Raw genomic sequence first — 11,570 nt, forward strand, 5'->3', positions numbered from 1 at the left:
ACATGCTTGCACACTATGTCCATCCTGCAAGCTTATCAAGCCGACCTGCTGAAGGACCTGGACGAGGGCTGATAAGTGAGTTGTGAAGCTTTCGCTGAGCTCAGGAAAGCTACATATCTATCTCTCCGGGCTACCAAGGAGATGGCCAAATCCATCGGCCGATCTATGGCAGCCCTGGTAGCCACGGATGGCTCAACTTATCTGACATCAAGCATAGAGATAAGAGCTTCATTATGGATGTCCCGCTCTCTCCTCCTGGCCTCTTCAGCAATTCAGTGAATACAGTCATCGAGAAGTTTCAGGAGGCAAAGAAGAGGGCAGCGGCATTCCAAAAATTTCTTCCCCGCCACTATCAGGTCTCTGGGGCTGCCCATCCGAGTACGAGTTCCTCATACAGAACGCAACAGAAAGTGAGCGTCGCCACCCAAGCTCCCCCACAGAGAGACTGGGGATTGGGGCGGTGCTCGCAGCCGAAGCCTTGAAAGGATAAGACAGATCTGAGGACCATCATTATTGTGAAGAAGGCTTCGGCAAAGAAGTCCTGTCGCCAGTGCCGTCAGGCTTCTGAGGGCAGTCCCCTCTGGGGCGAGCCGGAGTACACCTCATTATATGGTGCCCGTCTCTCCTCTGTGCCCTCAGTGGGCTGTTCTGCTAACCCTGCCACCTTGTGTGCTTCAGGGTGCAGCGGTTCTCAGCAAACATATGTCTAATTATTCGGCCAGAAATATAGCGGCGCCGGGATGTTCGCTCCCTCTGAGGAGGGTCTAAGAGGGGCCAATTTGCTTGTTCCCTGCCGGTTCGCCACTTTAGGGCACTGAGCTGTTTGCTCGTGTAACACCAAAGGCCAGTCTTGAGAGACTGGTTCCCTTAGTACATTTTCTGGCAGCATGGAAACTTCTGCCAAATATATCTCAGTGGGTCCTGCAGACAGTGGAAAAAGGGTACAGAATTCAGTTTGGGTCTCGCCCGCCCAGATTCAACAGGGTCTTATCTACATTGGTGAGCCCCGAGCAGGCTCTGGTTATGGGACAAAAGATACGGACACTTTTGCAAAAGGAGGCTATATAACAGGTTCCTCCTCCCAACAGAGAGTCAGAGTTTTACAGCCAGTACTTCATCGTTCCAAAGAAGAATGGAGGGTTGCGTCCTATTTTAGATCTGCGCCAGCTAAATCGTTCTGTCAAGAAACTCAAGTTCAGAATGCTCACTCTGAAACAAATCGTGTCGCAAATCAGGCCTGTGGACTGGTTTGTCACGACAGATCTAGAGGATGCATGTCTCCATTCTTCAGGTTCACTTGCATACCAGTGTTGGGTTCTTCTATTCGGCCTAGCTTTATCTCTCTGCACTTTCACAAATGTGTGGATGCACCTTTGGCTCCGTTGTGAATCCAGGGCATTCGCGTATTGAACTGCATAGACGATTGGCTCATTCTAGCTCAGTCAAGACAGTTAACAATTCAGCATCGAGATACTGTTCTTGCTCATATGAAAATGTTGGGGTTGAGGCTAAATTACAAAAAAATGTTCTGTCTCCAGCTCAGAGAACCTCTTTTCTAGGTGTAGTATGGGATTTGTCTATGATGCAGGCGTGTCTATCTCCTGTTCGAGTAGAAGCGATTCTCATAGCCGTAAACAAGTTAAAGCTAGGCCAGTCACTCAGAGTCAAACAGTTTCAGAGACTGTTGGGTCTGATGGCAGCTGCATCAAACATGATACCTTTTGGCCTGCTGTACATGAGACCCTTGCAGTGATGGCTCAAAACCAAGGGTTTCTCCCCGAAGGGGAAACCCGTTTCGCATGATCAAGGTCTCACAGCAATGCCTTCGTGCTTGTGCCACGTGGAAAAAACCTTGGTTTCTTTCCCGAGGGCCAGTGCTGGGAGCTCCTTGTCATCGCGTAATGCTTACGATGGATGCTTCCCTCACTGGCTGGGGGGGGGGGGGGGGGCGACAGACCCTCAGCTCAGGGTCTGTGGTGGGGCCATTTTCCTTTCCTTTCCTTTCCTGGTGCATAAACCCACTCAAACACTTCCTCCCAGACCTGAGGGGCCACCATGTGTTTGTCCACATGGACAACATAGTGGTGGTCTCATATATAAACCATCAAGGGGGTCTGTGCTTGCACCCAATATGCAAATTGCGCACCAGATCCTCTTGTGGGCTCTAGGGAAACTGCTGTCACTAAAAGAAGTTTACATCCCGGGTCGTCTGAACCAGGGGGCAGACATCCTGTCGAGGCAGAGGCTAAGGCCCGGGGAATGGAGACTCCACCCCAAGGTGGTGGAGCTCCTGTGGGAGCACTTCGGGAAAGAAGAAGTGAATCTGTTTGCATCTCAAGAGACGACACACTGTCCAATGTTTTCCTCATGTATCCAGCCCCTCTTTTCCAAGCCTATATGAGTTTCTTTCTTCTATTGAAAACAAAAGAAGATATTTTAAAGAATGTTGGTAACCAGACAGTTGATGGTAGCCAATGACATCCATAGTATTTTTATTTTCCTACTATGGAAGTCAATTGGGCTCATCAACTGTCTGGATACCAACAGTCTTTAAAATATCTTCTTTTGTGTTCAACAGAAGAGAGAAACTCATACTGGTTTGGAACAACTTGAGGGTAAGTAAATGATGACAGAAATTTCGTTTTGGGGTGAACTATCCCACTAAAGAAATTTTCATAAAAAAAAACTAAGCTCTTTTATTTTTCAAGTTAAACTTTTTACTTGAATGCTATGTAGTTTCACAGAAAATTAACTGAGATATAGTTTATAGTAATGGCCATAGCTCAGAGGCATTTATTCCTCTTCATGTTTAGCTCCTACACACCTGCCTGGAAGTTTTCATTGATCCATGACCTTGATTAGATGCTTCAGGTGTGTTTAATTAGGGCTGGAGATAAACTTGGCTGGAAAAATTAGACAACCCCTGCCATATTATTTCTTTTGATATTGAAGCATTAATAGATTTTAGAAAAATAGATTACATAAACAGAGTTTAATTATTCTATAATCATAGTTAGACTATTTTGTGTTGAGCAATTAAAAAAAGTGAATCATATCGTGTTTATGCTGTATGTTTGACAGCTGAATTGACTGCAAGTAACATCATGCTTTCTTTTTCAGATTTCAGAGAACCCAAAGGAAAAGAGGCAGCAGTCTGATGTAAGACAGATTTTTAAAACCTGAACCATTGGAACACCTGTAGTTATAATGACATCCGACTTCTGAAGCTAATTTTATTTTTAAAGGTTGTAATGCTTTTGTCCTATGTATATACCTCTGTGAATGAATGAACAAGCTATGTATATACCTCTGTGAATAAATGAACAATTTAAGCTAATATATATTTAAGCTAATATATAAGCTAATATATATATATATATATATATATATATATATATATATATATATATATATATATATATATATATATATATATATATATATTGGCTTCCCAATGCAGTTCCTCTGAATGAGACATCTGACATGATCTCAGTGAAGGCTCAGAAAAACTGCACAATGAGGGTGCAAATCAGCTAAAATGGCAAAAGGTACACCCTACTGTCTTGCTGGGCTCAAGCTTGCTAGTGCACATCAGATGCACCATTTAAGACAGGGCCAGAGAGAGTGGATATTTTTAGTATTTTAATATTTCAAATAATGTCTTATCTGCATGTCGTTTTAATACCGCTCTGTCAAGTAATCGTCATGGATTTCTGAGCTTACCGTCGAATACCTTCGACACTCTGGGCAGGTGAAACAGAACTTCAGGTCTTTGTAAAGTCACTCTCCTATAGGGAAAACATTGGATCTATGCTGAAAACAGTTATATTGTAAAGATGTCTATTCAAAGTCAGAAGAAGTTCATATGAAGCCTACTATGGCTAAGATTTCCCGAGCGTTCAAAAGTTTGCCATCAGTAAGAGTCTCTGTGCTACAAAACAATTGTAAAAACAACAACTTAATTTATATAATTTTTATGCAATTATATATGAAGAGTTTCGTTGCAAAACGAGATATATCCATTTTGAGAAATGTTGGTTATTTGACATTATTATTTAAGACATCAACAGTCAAGTTCATTCAATTTTTTGTACATTAAACTATTACTTGAGCTCAGTGAAGGCCAGGGACACAATATTCTTAAAATCCAGGATATTTTTTATTTAATTTTATGTCCATAAATAGTTCATAAATAAGTCAAAAACCATGCCAAAATGCAACATATTTATCTTAACATTGTCAAACATCTTAAATTGGTTAAAAAAAACAATACATCATAAATATATGGAATAGTATATACAAAGATTGATTAATAATAATAAGATTCTGAGTTAGTTTTGGCCAGAACATACACAACATAACATTTTTTTTTTTTTTTTTTGCAAAACGCTATATATCCACCTTAGGCTATATTCTACTACTGTAATACCATTAAGAAAAGCTAGTGAATCAATGTTTTGTTTGTGTGTGTGTGTGCGTGTATTTTCTTGAGTGTCACATGGGCTTCAGATGCCAGTGTGTGCCTTTTAGTCTACTCTTCCCCCCTGTGGACATCACTGGTCACAGCCAAAGCGTGATTGTAGAAGGCCTCGACGTTTGCTGGGGCACCAATGGCTTTAAGCAGGCTGATGATGTCCTTCTTCTTCACAGCCTTCACTGTGGTCATCATGGGCAGGGGATCTGCTTTATACTGGCCCCAGTTGTTGCCTCTCTTCAGGAGAGTGTGCTGGTAGGTGGGACCGCTGAAGGTGGTTCTCACCCCCAACCCTTTGCCATCGATCTCCAGCACCCGGGCTTCGCTGATCTTGTAAGACCGCGTGGACTGTATGAGAGCCTTGGCTGCAGCTTTGTGGTCAAAGCTCTCCCAGTCCTTCCCGTACACATACACAGAGCCATGCTTCTTCAGGATGTTGGTGTATTTGTCTGGCAGGAGGATGGTGTCCTGCTTACGAATATCCTGCTCAATTCTTCCAAAAACTCTGTCAACAGGGAGAAAACTATGGCCACGGACAGGGAAGAAGCACTCCATTTTCACATCTTTAAAGATAGTGCTTCGTAGGCTGGACAGCATTCCCACCATTGTACTGTTCTTGTTCTGTCCATAGCAGGAATCGCTGAAGAGCCTCAAATGGCCAGCCTGTTGGACATCTTCGGCTAAACTGGTTCTCAGGCAGTGGTCCAGGGCAGAGGCGGTCATGTTGCTGTCTTTTCTATTTTGATTTTCAAGCCACACGTAGAGATGACAGTCACTCAGTGCCTGCAGACTCCTCTCTCCATGGTGGACCACAACACCAAACACATACATGTAAAGCTGCCTAGAGTAGTAGGTCTGGCCAATGGGAGACTTGGGCAGAGAGAGGTTCTGCATCATGTCAAAGCAGACAGTAACTGTGTCCTCCACTGCATTTAGCAATGTGTAGAACACCCGGGCTCTGCGTCGGTGGAGCATGACAGACACGATCTCTGCCTTCCTCTCTTCCTCAGTAAGGTGAGGATCTTTCATACGGAGTCTCGAGCTCATACAGGTGGCACAGCAGTCCTTTGCTGGATGCCCAAATCCCAAGTTGAATGAGGTGCAGAAAACATTGTAATACAGGGAGTAGCTGATGTCCCTGTGGTTCTGCTCCTGGAACAGCCGGTGCATTTTGGTTACTGACATGTCACTTGGGAGGTACTTCCGTCCAGGTGCACCACGACGAGCGTAGTGGCTGGCCTTGCACATGAATGAGGACACATGCTGAACTACTGCCTGCCTGTTCTCCATCTTCTCATCAACATTTCTGGTTCCACCCCTGCACTCTGGTCTGGCTTCACCATGTTGACTGAAGTATTTCACCACTCTGGAGACTCTGTCTTTACTAACACCTGTGGAGTACAGAAAAGGTATTAATAAGGTTGTCTGTGTTTTTTTTCTGGAACCTGAAAATCATAAATTAATTGAATAAAAGGCTACATCTCTGGCTTCTACCCAAGATTGAACAGGCCATCTTAGACTATAGTTTATAGCACCTGGGTTAAGGATGGGCATTTGAAGAAATCTTTTGGATCATCAGTGGGAAAATTAACAATAATTAATCAATTAATCGTAAATATTCATAATATTCAAAAATATAATGCCATAATAAACATAATGGGACTATGGCGTGTGCCAGTAATCCAGGGCAGTCCCTGAATGAAAAGGTCGGATAACAACTTACGGACGTCTGTGTGCTTGTGCTTCACATAGGGACAGTGGGCATTAAAAAAAAAAAAAAAAAAAAAAAAAAAAAAGCACCGTTGCGCTGCCTGGCTAGCTGAGCTGTCAGAGCAAACAAACTGCAGGATGTTTATCGTTTCAACCATCCTTAAACAGCTTTGGACTATTTGTGATTAGTTACAATTTAAATAAGTAAGATTAAGTTAGTTAGATAAACGACTTGTAGCTTGTTACAGAAAGAGTGGAGGCTCCTTCCACACCGCTGTTGAAAACCAAACCTGTATGATCAGAGCGGGCGGAGCCGCGGTGTCACAGTTCTTGTCTCTGTTGCACCGAGTCCGCGACACAAGCTCGCCTCGCCCCGTCATATTTAATTAATTATTTCACTGTAATAATAATAATAATAATAATAATAATAGCTTATAGAGTTTATTGGTTGCTGTGAAAAAACAACCGTTTATTTTTCTCCATAACAACCTGTGCCCTTTATGATCCCTTATAATAAATCAACAACAACAAGAATTAACGTGAGGTTTTAGGCTATAAATAATAGGTGCAACCGCATAAATAAATCTTCAGATAGGCTACTCAGCTACATGTAAGAAATTATTTAAAAAATAAACTTACCAAGGACACTTAGAAATGTAGCCTTGCAGACAGGTATCTTGTGATGGGGAGGAGCGCAGGACAAAAGGCAGTATTTCACTGTAACCTCCCTGGCTTTCTTCTTGACATCAGCGGAGACTCGTACCCTGCTGCATTTGCTTATTGTTGACAGACGCAGGAGTATTTTATCCTGGTCCACTTTTGTAGCGTTTTTATACATTTTTGTGAAGTTGAAGGCTACATCTTCATCTGACAGTTTGTCGGCATGACACATACCAACATTAGGCCTACTCGCAGTCGCACGATGACCACAATTAATCTTTGGATGTTTTCCCTCCCCTGAATGCCTTGCCCGTTTGGTCTCCCCCCTTTGATGATTTTCTATAGATGCCTTCCTCTTTCTCCCAACAGCAGCTGGAATGACCGGCTCCAATCCGTCATCGAAATCCATAACGTTAGCTTGACTCTGAAGCTTTGATTCTCTGACTGACAGACAGCTGTTGATCAGTGACGTAGCCTACGTTACTGACAGCTCGCCTTATAAACAATAAAATGGTAAACGTTTTTTAGTTAGCCTATTGAATCCTCTTTTTAAAAACATATGTTTTTTTGTTTTGATATTATCGTTAAATCACTGAGCAAACTCGGAGCACTTCACCGGCGGTGACTCTCTCCTCGCGTGACATCCTGAGCTCGCGCAGCATCCTGAACGTTCTATAGCCTAACCGTTATATCGCACTTTGTAAAGAAACTGGGCTGGCGGATATCGCGTTTTGTGAAAAAAATACATTTTGTAGTAGGCTTAAAATGTACATTTTTAAATCTTATTAATGGCAGCAATTCACACATAGATTAAGGTACATCTGAACAATGATTTCCAATAATAAAATCCAAATGTCAAAAAATGGCGTTTATCGCGTTTTGCAACGAAACTCTTCATATATATATAATATATTAGTTCTGCTCATCAATATCAATGTTACTAAGGGGCGGTTTCCCGGACAGAGATTAGGCCTAGTCCTAGAATAAAATGGCCCTTTAAACCAGAATAACAGAAATCTGCTTTCTCTGTCATGGTTTAAAATAGCCCTAGACTTAATATAGTCCAGAGTTTAATAAACTGATTTCCTGGAGGAAGACTAGAGCTACTCCATCTGAGGCTTAAATTAAACCTACCAGAAGGCAGGTTTAACTTCAGATTAACGTTGTGTTTCAAAGACACATACAGTACAGTCCAAAAGTTTGGAACCACTAAGATTTTTAATGTTTTTAAAAGAAGTTTCGTCTGCTCACCAAGGCTACATTTATTTTATTAAAAATACAGTAAAAAACAGTAATATTGTGAAATATTATTACAATTTAAAATAACTGTGTACTATTTAAATATATTTGACAAAGTAATTTATTCCTGTGATGCAAAGCTGAATTTTCAGCATCGTTACTCCAGTCTTCAGTGTCACATGATCCTTCAGAAATCATTCTAATATGCTGATTTGCTGCTCAATAAACATTTATGATTATTTTCATGTTGAAAACAGTTGTGTACTTTTTTTTCAGGATTCCTTGATGAATAGAAAGTTCAAAAGAACAGCATTTATCTGAAATACAAAGCTTCTGTAGCATTATACACTACCGTTCAAAAGTTTGGGGTCAGTAAGATTTTTATTTTTTTTTTTTTTTGAAAAGAAATTAAAGAAATGAATACTTTTATTCAGCAAGGATGCGTTAAATCAATCAAAAGTGGCAGTAAAGACATTTATAATGTTACAAAAGATTAGATTTCAGATAAACACTGTTCTTTTGAACTTTCTATTCATCAAATAATCCTGAAAAAAAATATTGTACACAAATATTTTGTACAATTGTACATATTAAATGTTTCTTGAGCAGCAGATCAGCATAGAATGATTTCTGAAGGATCATGTGACACTGAAGACTGGAGTAATGATGCTGAAAATTCAGCTTTGCCATCACAGGAATAAATTACTTTGTGAAATATATTCAAATAGAAAACAGTTATTTTAAATTGTAATAATATTTCACAATATTACAGTTTTTTACTGTATTTTTAATTAAATAAATGTAGCCTTGGTGAGCAGCCGATTTTGCCGGGGCTTCAGCCCCGAATGTTTTGAGTCAAGCCCCGAATGTAATGACTGTCACTGAGCAAATATGAAACTGGACAATAGCCTATGTAAACCCCCGAAATCATAAGTTGTTTATGATTATTTCATTGTTTGGTTTATTTCATTGCACTTTGGCTTTGCATATACTGCATACAGCCTGTAAAAATAGACCTTAAAAATAATCTAGCCTATCCACCTGTTTCCGCGGGGCGCTACTGTAAAAGAGAACGTGGGTACAACTTCCGGTGAGGCGGCGGAAGTAGCATAACAATGGTATTTAGTGTGCTAATTAGCGAAGAGGCTAAGTGTTTTTTGGATCATTGTTTACTTTGCAAAGTTGCAAATCTTTATGAGAGATGTCTTTACGGTGCTCAGGGACAACATCTCAGTTTACTACATTATTAGTAAATAGTATCACAATACAATAAACAGTTTTCCTGCCCTTAATTGCCCTTTACTTTACTGACCTTCCACAAAAGTGCTGCTGCATGACTAGAGCATCCTGACCCTGCAATACATGATCAACCCGCTGTCTTTTCTTCCCCTGTCACTGATGCACCAAAGCCATATGATGTTATTTTACTCCTAACGTATCGTGCGTGCCAGAGCCAGTCGCGTTTCCACTGTCACTGCGATGCTAAAGGCTACCTATGTTAACTATTGCAATAAATACACACGTTTATGGAAAATATCAGAGACTGCTTTAGGAACGAAGACAATTCTTATATGATTATAATCGTGTATTTATTTGGTTTAATGTTTTATCTGTCTCTTCCCTGTGCCTGTTGATTCCTGACAAATGCGTATCTTTCACAGATTCACACACTCCGGTTAACTCGTATAACTCATAACTCCTGTTGTCTTCTCATGAGCTCCCGCTGTTGCTCTGGCTGAAAGGATCAGGATAGATCGACGGAGAGATTGCGCAAACATCCTCGGATTGCAATCATCGCATAATTTAGAGGAAAATCAATAGAAAGGCTCAGAAAAGTGACGTAAACATAGGGTATGTTATCAATATATTTCTAAATGTTTAAGCCTTTGAATTTAAAAGCCTTAGTGGAGTTGTTTTGTGCATTCTTGTGATCGTAAATAAATGGAAGCAGGAGCAATTGAATAGGCATGTGTTCCCTTTCGTGGGAACTATCGACGCTACGTCAGTGACGTGATGGGAATCCTCTGCATTTTTGTGTTCGTGAAGCACTATTGTATCCAACCAATGAGAGAACTTGACGTCAGAGGCGGGCGACGTCGCGGACCGGAACCTATAAAGCATGCCCAGAAACAAAGAACGCTAGCTTCTGTTGTCTTCAGTAAGCGCTATTTGTATCTTGTCTGTCTTATTTACTGTTGTCTGTCTACCATCTCGCCAGAAAGTGATCTCTTCGTCTGAGGACAAGAGTTTCTAACAAGTGAAATAAGACACATAAAAGACATATATATATAAAGAAAATGACGGAGAAAAGCCAGCGTTTCACTAAGTGTGCACCTCCTTGCCCGCGATTCATCGTGGAGGGAGATACACACGAGATGTGTGTGAAATGCCTGGGAGCACGCTCTTGAGGGGGCTGTCTGTGTGCACTGTGAGCGGCTCACTCTCAGGGCGCTGCGCTCACGCCGGGCGCTCTTTGAGGAGGGCGCCGCGGCGAGTGTTCCCCGCGGGTCTGGTCCCGCTGCTGCCGAGGCACAGCGAAGGCTGCACTCGTGGGGTTCACAAATGGATCTAGCAGAGGGGGGAGAGACGGGCTTTGCCTTATCGCTCCCCTTACCTGCTAGATCTAGTGTCTCTCCTTTGGTGGTGGAAGCACGCGCTGCGGTTTCTTCCCCTCAAAGGGAGGCACCGGCACTGAATATATCTTCCTCCGAGGAGGTTGATGTTGAAGGTGTCGAGGGTGGTGATGAGGGACCGTCATCCTCATCTCCAGCCCATGAGGAGCTTATGGAGGTAGTGACCCGGGCAGTAGAGAAACTAAATATAAGCTGGCCCGCGGAGGAAAGCGTTCCTAAAGTTAAAAGCAAGTTGGATGAACGCTTCCTCCCAGCTAGGTCACTACCCCAGCGTCGGGGACTGCCGTTCTTTCCCGACCTCCACACCGAGGTGTCGAGGTCGTGGAATAGACCTGTGCAGTACCGTGTCTTCAGCCCACAGACATCTATGTACAGCAATATTACTGGGCTGAAGCAACACGGTTATGGGGCGATGCCTCGGGTTGAAGAGACGCTTGCGAGCTATCTCTCGCCCGAGTCTGCATCGTCCCTGAAATCCCCGACGTTGCCCACCAGACCTTTAAAGCAAACATCGAATCTGGTGGGCAAGGCTTATTCGGCAGCGGGTCAGGCTGCGGCATGTCTGCACACTATGTCAATACTGCAGGCATACCAAGCTGATCTGCTGGGGGAGATTGACGAAAGTGGGGAGGTAACCTTCGAAACCATTCAGGAGTTGAGGAAGGCCACAGATTTAGCTCTCCGTGCCACCAAGGAGACGGCCAAGTCAGTAGGCCGCTCTATGGCAGCCCTGGTGGCCACGGAGAGACATCTGTGGCTCAACCTAGCTGATATTAAGGAGAAGGATAAACACATCCTTATGGATGCGCCGCTTTCCTCCGAGGGCCTGTTCGGCGACGCAGTTAATACTGTCG

At 42.5% G+C, this 11,570-nt stretch overlaps 1 protein-coding gene across 1 annotated transcript; it reads right to left on the reverse strand.

Annotated features, from left to right (window-relative positions):
• Positions 1–4,531: 4,531 nt before the first annotated feature.
• On the reverse strand, positions 4,532–7,741 carry LOC125251889. Its single transcript, XM_048164986.1, has 2 exons — positions 6,824–7,741; positions 4,532–5,865 (listed from the first exon to the last, which is right to left on the reverse strand). The coding sequence occupies exons 1-2, from the start codon at positions 7,251–7,253 to the stop codon at positions 4,532–4,534; spliced, it is 1,764 nt and encodes a 587-aa protein (XP_048020943.1). The 5' UTR covers positions 7,254–7,741.
• Positions 7,742–11,570: the final 3,829 nt, after the last annotated feature.

Source organism: Megalobrama amblycephala, linkage group LG17, assembly GCF_018812025.1.
Source record: "Megalobrama amblycephala isolate DHTTF-2021 linkage group LG17, ASM1881202v1, whole genome shotgun sequence".
Classification (NCBI taxonomy): domain Eukaryota; kingdom Metazoa; phylum Chordata; class Actinopteri; order Cypriniformes; family Xenocyprididae; genus Megalobrama; species Megalobrama amblycephala.

Bases quoted from the DNA above. Each gene is read 5' to 3' on its own strand.
- LOC125251889 (XM_048164986.1), bottom strand. From the start codon at position 7,253: ATGGATTTCGATGACGGATTGGAGCCGGTCATTCCAGCTGCTGTTGGG. The intron at 5,866-6,823 runs GTAAGTTTATTT...TGTACTCCACAG, and splicing joins TACATTTCTAAGTGTCCTTG to GTGTTAGTAAAGACAGAGTC.